The 12,945-nt window shown below is 38.9% G+C and overlaps 1 protein-coding gene across 1 annotated transcript; it reads right to left on the bottom strand.

Annotated features, from left to right (window-relative positions):
* Window positions 1-833: 833 nt before the first annotated feature.
* On the bottom strand, window positions 834-2,591 carry LOC121804737 (probable CCR4-associated factor 1 homolog 6). The gene is made up of 2 exons (XM_042204381.1): window positions 2,204-2,591; window positions 834-1,921 (listed from the first exon to the last, which is right to left on the bottom strand). The coding sequence occupies exon 2, from the start codon at window positions 1,798-1,800 to the stop codon at window positions 973-975; it is 828 nt and encodes a 275-aa protein (XP_042060315.1). The 5' UTR covers window positions 1,801-1,921; window positions 2,204-2,591; the 3' UTR covers window positions 834-972.
* Between the last annotated feature and the right edge of the window lie 10,354 nt (window positions 2,592-12,945).

The raw sequence follows: 12,945 nt of genomic DNA, 5'->3' as shown, positions 1-12,945 counted from the left end.
TTCCAATATTTATAATACAACGAAGATTTGGTTTTATTTTTATTTTAAAAATAAATGATGTTCTTTTTTCTAATTATTTCTGTCCGATTAAAATATACCAATAATTGATAAAATAATGTGATTTGTGGCTGTGGTGTGGCTATTATTGGTATGGACAAGTTTTTGTGACTGTGGATAAATTTTTGTGACTGTGGCGTGGTTGTAGCATGTCTGTTTCGCATTATTGTGAAAACTCTAAGAAGAGAGATGTCTTTACTAAAGTACTTTCTTTAAGACACCTAAAAAAATGTGCTAAAATTATAACGTTAAAATATGAGTAACCCATTCATCTTCCTCATCCCTTCTTCCCTCTTTATAGTGTCCACAATAAGGCCGAACAACCACTCCACAACCACAAAACTTGTCCGCCTAATCAGCACAGCTACAAAAAACTTGTCTACCTAGTCATCACAAAATAAATTAATAAAATGTCAAAAAAAAATGTTTTTGACCGCCGCGGTGGTCTCAGTGGCTCACAATAGGCCATTGTTCCTCCTCAGCCGCGGCTCATCCACCGCTCGCAATATACTGCCGCGGCACTACCGCCCCTGGCGGCTACCGCCGCGGCTGATTACTGTGGACACTCTTATTAAACATGCCGGAATTTTGAGCATGAAACAGCCGATGCCCCACCGTCACCCCAACCGCCCCGGTCTCGCCACAGCCCGCCCCATGAATATCATTCGGCCCAGGGTGGCTGGGGCGACTACAGCCGCGCCCTGACCAACCCACGCCCTAAGTGCGATTTTCACAACACAAGCCTAAAGAACAATCATGAAAGAACGAACAAGAAATATTAAACTTTTAAATTTTCATTCTCACAAACTACATTACATTAAAAGTGTACAAAAGTGGGCATCATTAACAAGCTGTGCACAACTCCTGCATTTTAGAAATTTTTTTAGCTTTTCTTATTTTTTGCCTTCCCACCTATCAGCTATATGTATTCAGTCCATTCTCAGTACCTAAGCCATACAACACACCAGAGTACCTCTCCAGTGAGCCGCTAAAGAACGTCTCCTTGAGCTTCCTGAAGGTACACGACGTGAGCAGGCTATCCGAACCCGCCTGATGACACACCCCGACTCTCTCCACTTCCAACAGCTCAGCCAGCTTGTTCAGCCCGCCATGGAGGCTGTTGGAGAACTTCATCAAATGCTTGATGTCGTATAGAACCGGAAAATATATATTGATCAAACTGAAGAATCCAGACTGTGTCTCGGGCAAGTTCTGGCAAGTCAGGAGCTTCAGCAAGTACCCAAAATCATATCCGCTGTGGAAAGTCACCCAGTATACATTATCATTCAAGACAATCCCAGACGACATCAGGAGCTCCCCAAAGCGTCTCGCATCAATGCCCTTCTCGCTATTCCGCCCAAAGTTGATCCCACACTGGCGCAGCAATTCAATTGAATCGTTCGCAAATACGTCCTCGTCAGGATTGAACTCACAGAAATTGAACTGCCAAATGCAGTACTTGTCCGTTCCACAAGTCGGCATATTCCCCTTCTCGTCCGAGAAGGTTAGCCCTAACTGGATCAGCTTCAACAGATCAACATTGTCCTTCAATGTCTGGTAATGGTAATCACTCGAGTTCTTGAAATTGCCAACCGGCCGGAGCACGACTCCAGGAAACTCCGTGTCCATAGCAACGTACGGATACTCATCGACGATCGCTCGTATCAACTTAAATTCTTCTTCCAAGTTGTCAGCCCAAACCTCCCTAATGTGGATTGAATCGCTCTTGGGTAGAAGGGACATCGCAGATAACTATACTCGGATCAAAAACCAACAAATTCTCCTGTTTCTGCGTTGCGGAATACAGAAAGATTGAACCTTTTGACACCCCCAAAACACATCCGTCTATATACAATAATGAAATCTGCAGGAAAGCTCAATCAATCCCAAATCGAAGTTAATTAAATCAGATAAATCAAATTCTCGTCTTAATCAATGAAATCCAGAAATTTAGGATAGTCAACGCAACAGATCTATTAAAAAATCACAATTTTTAACATAAATCTGTGAATCAAACCCCAAAATAGGAAAATTACATCCAAAATTCCGACTTTTACACAGATCTGTTAAAAAGCACATTACAAATTCCAGATCTGGATCAATTAAACAAGCAATTCATAGGGGGGGGGGCAAAAATGAAGCTTACCTCAGCATAAAAATTGGTCATACAATATCTGAACAGAAAGTTCCAGTACCAAATTGCACACACAATCACGCATACATGCGTATTGTGTATGTATATTGGTGTATTGGTAATATATATAAAAAGGGGATTAGGGTTTGGAAGGGGAGGAATATGATAATGAGCGTAAGGCGGCGATGGGATGAGCCACGAGATGAAGGGCTACAGATTATTTATCTGATACATTTATATTTTATTCCTGATTTCAACTTTATAGAAAGAGAAAGGGAAAAAGAGATAAGAGAAGAAGGATTTTTTTCCAGAGAGAGAAGATGAACAAGGATTGGGGTGGGGTTGGTGGGGCCCGTATCCTTTGTTCACCTTGAAAACAGATGATAAAATAATGCTGTGGAGAGAGGTTTCTTTATTGTGGTTTTGGAGATAGGCAAATTAGGTGGAAGATATAAATGGATTATATTGGAATTGTATATCAAAATATTGATTTTTTAAGGATGTCAGAAAATGTTGGGGAGTTTGGTATTTTACTTTTTGCATAACACAAGTTTAGCAATAAAAAATAACCTGAGTTTTCCAATAACTGATGATGCGCTGAAAAATCTCTAAAAGGCCGAATTCATTCAATCAAATCGAATTTTATGCTAAATAATACTCCACCGTACACAATAAATTATATGCCATATGATAGTACTTTAGTACTAATTTCAAGAATACTTATATTCACACTATTAATAGCACATATTTTCAACATAAAGATAAATTTTAATGGTATTAAATTTATGTACATTTTCCTACATTGTACAGCCTCCGTTCCCAAGAAAATGAGAGAATGGAACAAAATAAAGATAAATATGTTTCTATTTTTACTTATGCTTCTTCATGGTTATGATAAATCAAAAAAGAAAGTAAGTCATTTCAATGAGACGGATGGAGTATTATTTATTTCCTCATAATATTTATTGTGTTATGCAGAGTTTCTCAAATTCACGAAGATTTACTAGGACTATATACTCCTTTTGTCATTCAAAAATAATTTCTATTTTTATTTTAGTATGTACTTAAATATGATAATCTTCTATTTTAAAAAAAATATTCTTTATAGTGAGATGAGATTCATTCTCTACTACTATTTTTCTTCTCTACAAATCTATCGAGTCTAGCCTTTCCAGTGCCAAATTTCTTCGATTTCCGTTTGGGCTTCATTCAGTTGTGGCTACTACTCTTTGTTGTGGGTTTTTTAGAGTGTAAATTAGATTCACAAAAATATACATCTCCAAAAATACTAATTCACCAACAAAAGATACCAAACCCATAGGGATGAGATTAAATGATAAAGCTAGTAAAACTTTTTAGAAACAGTAAATTCGTTGTTTAAAAAGTTTTGAACTTAAACCAATGCAAAGCTGATTGAGAAGTCAAATCTCGAAAGTAACCCAGTCAAGGGGAAGAACTATTCCTAATTTGTTTCAGTAGCTATTATCATGTTACCGTTAGGTTTGGTATACTGAAAAGCATGTTTCGAGCAAGTTCGCGCGAATAAAATCTTGCTTGCATACGAAAAAATCTACGATCCACTTTTAACCAGATTCAGTATTATTCGAGCAGTTTTGCACGAATAGAATCAGTATATTATTACATTGTGTTTGCTTGTGCATTTATAAGATGTTTTATAAATATTTAAATGTATAAGAAGCAAACAAACTCTAAGTCTTTTGTTTAGTAGACTGGTTGTGAGCGTCGTCCACTTTAAGGTAACACAGTCGGTTCTATGCAATGCTTTGCAAAAGAAAAAGAAGATTTCACAACCCAGATAGGCTTAGACTACCTATCGTGAAAGGTGACAATGTCAGTCCGATTATTTCTAAGTCTTTCTGAAATAAGATGACGTTGGTGTGGTATAACACTGAATGGATCTAATAGCAAGACGTGTCTTTATGCTATCTACTGAAAGACTAGGTCTTGATAAAATACTATTTCTTAATCTACATACGTTAGCATTGAGCATACGGTATTGGTTATGCACTACTTTGACTTATCAAATGGTGCGGGTTTTTTGCAACCCAATAATCCTAATATATTGGGTAGTGGCGATTAATATCTAGCGGTGCTAGGATTGCTATTATGTTGAATCGTGAACGAGATGAGTCTCGTTTGATAATGCTCTCAAGAGGAGCTTGAACAAGGTTTTATTATTCGAAAACTGGCCAGCTTGATCAAGGTTTTATTACTAATTACAATCTCAACATTCTTTCTAAGTCCTTTTAAGATTGCTAGAAAGAATGTTGAGATTCTCTTAGGAATCCTATACTTATAGATTGCTTGGAACATTTTAGCATTAGAAATTCCATGAAAAGGTTTATACCTTTCAAGATGGAATTGTCTTGTCTCTAGTCAAGTGTCGTTTGATGCTTAGTGAGATCAAGAATTATGAGACTAGTTTTGAAGATAGATGTCTCATGTATGCTATGCTGTGTACTAAGTTTGATATTAGATGTGCTTATGCATAGCAAGTGTATATCATATTAACAATGGCAAAGGACTTTGATTAAGGTAAAGAATATACCATAGTGCTTGAGAAAGACTAATCGCTAGATTCTAGTGTACCAATCATTCATGCAATATCTTTGGGGTTACATTGAGTTAGTTTTATGACTAATCAGTGATCGAGTGAGTCATCCTCTGAACATGTGTTTGCCTTAGGAGTATCTTTCTAATAGCTTTAATCGTAAGTTTGAGAATGCCTATGGGTATTACATTTGATTATGATTACTCTAGTGAAGGCTAACTCAAGGGACACACGAGCTAATAAAGTTAAGCAATCACATAGAGAGATTAAATTAATTAAAGATCAAGTACGCAGTAAGACATTATGGTGGAAAAGATAGGGTCAGAGAACAACCAAGCAGATTTTTCACAGAAAATGTCTCTGTGGCCCAGACCCATAGAGATGAGATTAAATGATAAAGCTAGTAAAACTTTTTAGAAACAGTAAATTCGTTGTTTAAAAAGTTTTGAACTTAAACCAATGCAAAGCTGATTGAGAAGTCAAATCTCGAAAGTAACCCAGTCAAGGGGAAGAACTATTCCTAATTTGTTTCAGTAGCTATTATCATGTTACTGTTAGGTTTGGTATACTGAAAAGCATGTTTCGAGCAAGTTCGCGCGAATAGAATTTTGCTTGCATACGAAAAAATCTACGATCCACTTTTAACCCGATTCAGTATTATTCGAGCAGTTTTGCACGAATAGAATCAGTATATTATTACATTGTGTTTGCTTGTGCATTTATAAGATGTTTTATAAACATTTAAATGTATAAGAAGCAAACAAACTCTAAGTCTTTTGTTTAGTAGACTGGTTGTGGGCGTCGTCCACTTTAAGGTAACACAGTCGGTTCTATGCAATGCTTTGCAAAAGAAAAAGAAGAATTTCACAACCCAGATAGGCTTAGACTACCTGTCGTGAAAGGTGGCAATGTTAGTCCGATTATTTCTAAGTCTTTCTGAAATAAGATGACGTTGGTGTGGTATAGCACTGAATGGATCTAATAGCAAGACGTGTCTTTATGCTATCTACTGAAAGACTAGGTCTTGATAAAATACTATTTCTTAATCTACATACGTTAGCATTGAGCATACGGTATTGGTTATGCACTACTTTGACTTATCAAATGGTGCGGGTTTTTTGCAACCCAATAATCCTAATATATTGGGTAGTGGCGATTAATATCTAGCGGTGCTAGGATTGCTATTATGTTGAATCGTGCGCGAGATGAGTCTCGTTTGATAATGTTCTCAAGAGGAGCTTGAACAAGGTTTTATTATTCGAAAACTGGCCAGTTGGAGTTTTATTACTCTATGAATAATAAATAAGTGTTTCTTGCTAAGTCCACTCTTGGAATAAATTACATGTTGATTAATTAAGTCCATAGCAAACATTAATTAATTAATGGACATTTATATCTTAAGCGCGGGAAATAAACAATAAATAAAACGGAAAACTGGATTACTTGTAATTTCGGATTTGGATGGGCAGTGCAATATTAATTCTGTAGTGGCTGCTCGTAATATTCCAATATAAGCTTATATTAAATTGTGGGTTCACTTTAATTAGTAAAAAGCTAATTGGGTGAGGTCATATCCAAAACCTTCCATAGATCCCTGACTGGGCCCAATATGAACTTAATATAAATAGGAGAATAAATGAGACAGAAAACACACTTATTTTCATTGATAATTTTCGTCCCTCTCCTCTCTTTAGTAGGAGACGAATTTTCATGATTTTCTCCTCCGTGAATTTTTCAGCTCTCCTCCGTGAGAAAGTTCTGTCTTCTTTATTCGAGTTCTAGTATTTTGATAAGATCAGCCCACTCTGATATTGAGATACAGTTCGGGAACCAGTCAGAAGATCAGTGGTCTAGTATTGAAGACCATCGCGTGTAGAAGGTGCGAGCAATCGATGATTCTTTGGACAATCAAATCGGTAACTCTAAACCGTAGTATTCATGTTTAGGATTTATTTTCCTTGAGCATGAATTATTTGTGTTCTAACATGCAATTATCTGTTTAACATGTGAATTGATTAATAGCATAATCGGTCAAATAGATCCTTATCTGATTTATTGTTTTGTACAAGTCTTCCGTTGTGCAAGGGGCTTCAAACCCCAACAGTTTCCAATTTCCAGATTGAGTTTATGATTTATTGGGGATCTCACGTTGTTTTATGCTCACCCATAGCTGATCAGTTTAGGGGAATGGTGCACCTAGGATAAGCTGATCACGTCTCCTAGGCTCTACTCGCTAATCTATTACCTCCACTAGGTAGCGCAGTAGTCATACAATTAGCTTCTAACCCGATTCAACGAGCCATTTGAACTAACCTCTCACGCTTCTAGTTCTTATAGTTACCAAACTACGTTGTGCTCCTAAATTTGAGTTAAAGAAATGTCGGATTGTAGGCAAGTTCTGGCTATAATGCTCCATAGCAAAATAACAGTCAAAGTACAATCGAAAAAAACTAAATAACTCGTTAAAACTTGAATCATTCAATAAAGGAAAATATGTTTTAAGCTAACTACTAAAAACTAGAAGTAATCCTAAGCTCTAGCCATTCATAGTGGATACAATAACAAAATCAATATCTAAGTATACCATAGCGGACAAGGCTTGGTGACTCAACTTTATTTTACCCAAATAATACCCGCAAGTGTACGGGGTTATCGTAGCAAATAGCAAGCAAGAGTATATCGTATCACACAGAGACAATTAAGTGTAAACCTAAGTACCACGAACAAACTTCAACTACTATCCAGACAATCAGGGATTTTGGTTTTGAAACTAACAACTACTGAAAACATGTAAATGCAGAGATGATGGAGAAATATGCAGAATTCAAGGATCCGATGCACAACTCATAGCCTAACCCAATTGAAACCGATTAACCATTTAAAGTCTCCAAAGTTGTTGAATCAATCACAATTGTAGATTAAACCCCCTCCCGAGGTGAGAAATCTGTAGATTAGGTGTAATAAGTGAAGTCTCCTTCTAAATCTTAGACCTAACTCCCAAATGTTTGATTAGTTTAAAGATCCCACTCATAATCTCAACTCTCCCGAGTTTTATTGAATTAAGGTGTGAATTATTCTTCTTTCAAGATTAAATATTTCATCTCCCGATTACTCTAAGAAATCCTAACACTCCCAATTGGTGATCAAGCAATTGATAGGAAAAAGCACAAGAATAATTCAAACAATTACAAGAGCAAGATAAAAACGAAATCAATTGGATTAAAACTATGAATCAATGCATCTTCACCAAGAATTCCACATAAAGGGTTTAGTTACTCATATTCATGGCGGAAATCAGACAAAAACTAAGAAAAACAAGAAAAACCATGATACGAATTACAATTGGCGGAGGAATCGAAGCTTGAATCTTCAATCTTCTTCCAAGAGTTCTTCAGAGAGAGAGAGTGTGTTTTGCGGCTGGTTCAGAATACCCTTTCGTTGCCCTAGCTTTTCTCTTTTTATTTCCCTTCAGAAAAATCACGTCTGGGCTAAAAATCATCAGTCAGACGGACCCGGCCGGGTGGAATTATTGCACATAAAATCCACCCGGTCGGGCAGAAGTCTCTGGACTCTTTATGAACAAAATTGGCCACCCGGCCGGGTGAAATTATTGCACATAAAATTCACCCGGCCGGGTAGTTCCCGGCAATCCGCGCGGCTTTCGTAGATCGGCCATATCTCTCTCATCCGAACTCCGATTGGGGCGTGTGAGGTACCCACGCGAAGCTCTTTCGATGATGAAGACAATGGTATTCTCAAAATAGGATTTGGACCCCGTATTGATAGGCAGATTAACGTTTGAAGCATACCCCAGTCACGGCTTGGCTCATTTTGACCCTTTTTTACCTATTTTAACTTCAAACACTGGATAAACTCATCAAAGCACCTTTATAGTGAAATATGGACGTAAACTCAAGTAATATGCATTTAAACACCAATTATCATCACGTTTAACGCCCAATAAAACAGTTAAAATATGAGTTTATCAACTCCCCCAAACTTAATCACTTGTTTGTCCTCAAACAAGAAGCAGACAACAATCAAATATAAACTCGTACACATAAGTTGGATCTCATCATTGCCTCAGTTAATAAACAATAGCATGCATCAATAACTTCACACACATGTAAACCAACTGATCATTGCTTCAAGTTACTAACAAGTATGCAACCTTGTCAATTTGCCCTCACAAGATAGATATGTAGTGTAATTCTCCCACTCTCAAAGTGTATAGGTAAAATACAAGCTCTCAAATCAATCAATCATGCATAGTTTACCATAGGCTTGCTCGAAATCTAACCTCTCATCTACTATTTTGTGACTATAAATCAAGGATCTGAAAGGTCTTATTTATAGGTTGTAATGTAGGCTTTTTGGTTAGGTGAGGAAAATTTGGCCAAAGTGACTTATAATCCCTTTCGAAACTATATTAACTTTGTTCTTAAAACAACTCAACTCCTCAGTAGTCTTTATAAACTCTTCTCATCTACCAATTCTCCCCCAAACTTGGTTTCTTACACATTTCTAGACTTCGTCTAGCTTATACCCCCTCTAGGCTTCGCCTAGCTTATACCACCAAATTATTCTTTTTTTTACAACTTTTTTTTTCACAACTACAAGCATACATCCACTTTCCCAAAGATATTCAAGTCAATACTTCACCTTTAAACTCTTCTTATCATCCAAAAGTGTTCTTTTCCCCAAACTTATTTTCAAGCATATATACAACCCCAAGTTATCAAATAATAGGCTATTAGGCTCAAATATGGCTAACAAAGGATTATGATTTTTATTTTAGGGTGAAAGTAAAGACAAGGCTAGAACGGATGGCCTAACGTCACTTCCTAAATCTATACTCACTATATGTAGACTCAAGGAAGATCGCGAGCAAGTTCTAGAAACATATAACACAATGACGATAATCACACATTTAGAAATATATAGGCTCAAGTCTCACAGGGTTATGGCAAAGGACAATACAACGGGCAATTCACTTTAGGCAAATCACAATAAGGACATACAAGCATGCTTGGTCATATCAACAAGTTTTCACAAACATTTTAACATATAGCATCATTAGCAACTCATCCAACAAACATGCTTGAATTTAATTCAAATTGCTCCGACCCCATTCAATTTCATCCAAGGGAGTTTATTAATCCTAAACTAAAATCCTAAGCAAAAATTTTAAAACTACCCAAAAATAACATGAAAACAATAAACATGCTCATAGGTTCATCATCCACCATATCACCCCCCCAAACTTATTCAAAGCTACGCAAAGAAATAAGTTTGAAACGTTGGTGGAGAGGTGATAACTACTGAGCAAACACACTAAAAGAAATACATAAAACAATACAAGATACCTTCCATGGGTTGCCTCCCATGCAGCGCACCTTTTCTCTTTCGGCTGGTGGAGAGGTGATAACTACTGAGTGTGTTTTGAGGCTGGTTCAGAATACCCTTTCGTTGCCCTAGCTTTTCTCTTTTTATTTCCCTTCAGAAAAATCACATCTGGGCTAAAAATCATCAGTCAGACGGACCCGGCCGGGTGGAATTATTGCACATAAAATCCACCCGGTCGGGCAGAAGTCTCTGGACTCTTTATGAACAAAATTGGCCACCCGGCCGGGTGGAATTATTGCACATAAAATTCACCCGGCCGGGTAGTTCCCGGCAATCCGCGCGGCTTTCGTAGATCGGCCATATCTCTCTCATCCGAACTCCGATTGGGGCGTGTGAGGTACCCACACGAAGCTCTTTCGATGATGAAGACAATGGTACTCTCAAAATAGGATTTGGACCCCGTATTGATAGGCAGATTAACGTTTGAAGCAGACACCAGTCACGGCTTGGCTCATTTTGACCCTTTTTTACCTATTTTAACTTCAAACACTGGATAAACTCATCAAAGCACCTTTATAGTGAAATATGGACGTAAACTCAAGTAATATGCATTTAAACACCAATTATCATCACGTTTAACGCCCAATAAAACAGTTAAAATACGAGTTTATCACTTGGGTTGAATAAGCTTCAACCATACTCCTCCATTCCAAAAGATAGCTTTTCAAAATGAGTTGCAGCTACCAAACATTGTGTTAGAAGTCGTGCCCTGGCTATTTAAATAGTCAGGGCTTGAAAAACAAGCCCCGACACGTTTTGCCCGACCAAATGTTGTTTTGGCTCAGAAAATGCACGGCTAGCGTGTGTCTCTGACTCGCGACATGCTTAAACCGTCTGGCTACGCATTTTTCTCTAAAATGCAATCTTCATAAAATGAACATAACATTCTCTATCGTACTCCAATTGAGGTGTGCAAAGTACCCACATGAAACACTTCTGAAGATTAAGACAATGGTGGTCTTGTTAAAGCATGTGAAAATTATCGGTCGACCTAAAATCAACAATATCCTTATCGAAGTACTCTAGCTTTTTTCTCTTTACTTAAATATTCCTAACATAATATCCCTAATAATGAAAATTTTCATTTTGGACTTTCGGATATGTGAGAGATATCATGTCAATACATTATACATTACATGTGCTTTTATGCATGCACTTATGATACTCCTAACATTTAAATCAAATGCCAAGAAACTGCAGATTTAGAGCATCCGCAGCGGTGGCGGTTGGCGCCACCGCCGTCCGTGCCAGCGGCAAGGCGAAGGACCGCCACCGCTGCAACCGCGCCGCTGGCACGGCGCTGCTCGATGTATCGAGCACGTCCGTGCCAGCGGACGCACACGTGGTGGTCTCCCATTCGCCAACGGCATAGCCGTTGGTTTCAAACATTTTTTTATTTTTTATTTTTTAAAAATCGGATTTTTATTAAAAAAATCGATAAAAAATAAAAAAAAATTTTCACTTCCCCAAAAAATTATATCCGTTTATAACCGTTTTTCCCCACTTTTTAATTTTTTTTTTATTTTTTTTACCCCAAAAATACACACTTTCATCTATAAATACCCCCAATTTCACTCCAAAAAATTCACACTTTCACTACACAATTCTCATCATCAATCTCTCATATCCATTTTCATCTTCCTCTCACACCCTACAACACCACTATGTCCGGTAACGACGACAACCCAAGCGGCTCTCACGGTTGGAACCCCGAATGGTTCGGTTCGCAACCGTTTCATAGTCCGGAAACGGAATATTCGGCCCCTCCTCTCACCCAAGATTCGGGCGTTCCGAGTGGCTACCGGCCATACCCAATCGACGATCAAGGTGCCTCCGATGGGCGCTACGGGTGGACACCGGAGCCTAGGCCTCGCGCCCCTTCCCAAATGCCGAATCCTCCATCTCGCGCCGGTGTCCGCACACCGTACTCACCGGCGGAGATGGAAAGATTGTTCAAGGCGTACTTGGAAATCTCCGAAGATGCGGTGGTTGGAACGAACCAATCCGGCGATCACTTTTGGTGGCGCGTCTCTAGCCGGTACAATGCACACCGGCCGCCGGGAACGATCGAGCGCAACGAGAGTATGGTGCGCAACTGCATCGGCCGAGCCAACGAAGAAATTGGCAAGTTCAACGGCTATTTCATCCAGGAGTCCCGGAATGCCGGGAGCGGCCGAAGCGAGGTCGACATCATCACCGCCTCGCTGAGCACCTACCAATCCATGAACGGTAAGTCGTTCAAATATCTTAACGTTTGGCAGGAGACGCGGACGCACCCGAAGTATAAGGGAGGCATAACATCCTCCTCTAGCGGCTCCTCCAAACGCTCACGGTCGGCATCCCTATCCGACGCCGGCGAAGAAGTGGCTAGCCAACTCGCCGAAGCTAACTTGGGTAGCCCCGATGCCCAACCAAGCGGTTCCCGACGCCGACCGCAAGGTAGGAAGAAGGCGGCTGCCGAACGACGTCGCGCCGCGACTCCATCTGCCCCTGCTCCCGAACCCGCACCCTATGTTCCACCTCCACCCCCGAACAACTCGTTGTGGGCCCTTTTGGCCCAACTCAATTTGGCCGATAGGTCAACTATGACCCCCACGCAACTTCAAACGCACGAGTCCATGATATTGGGTCTCCAAAAACAATTGGGGTTGGTGCCGCCGGATGCGTAGTCTTCCTCGGGTTATATTAGCCAATAATTATGTAATTTTTAATTTTTAGGAGTTTAATTATGTAATTTTTAATTTTTAGTATTTTAATTATGTAATTTTTAATTTTT

The sequence above is a fragment of the Salvia splendens genome, chromosome 5 (genome assembly GCF_004379255.2).
Source record: "Salvia splendens isolate huo1 chromosome 5, SspV2, whole genome shotgun sequence".
NCBI classification, from domain to species: Eukaryota; Viridiplantae; Streptophyta; class Magnoliopsida; order Lamiales; family Lamiaceae; genus Salvia; species Salvia splendens.
This window is presented reverse-complemented; position numbering and strand designations above follow the sequence as displayed.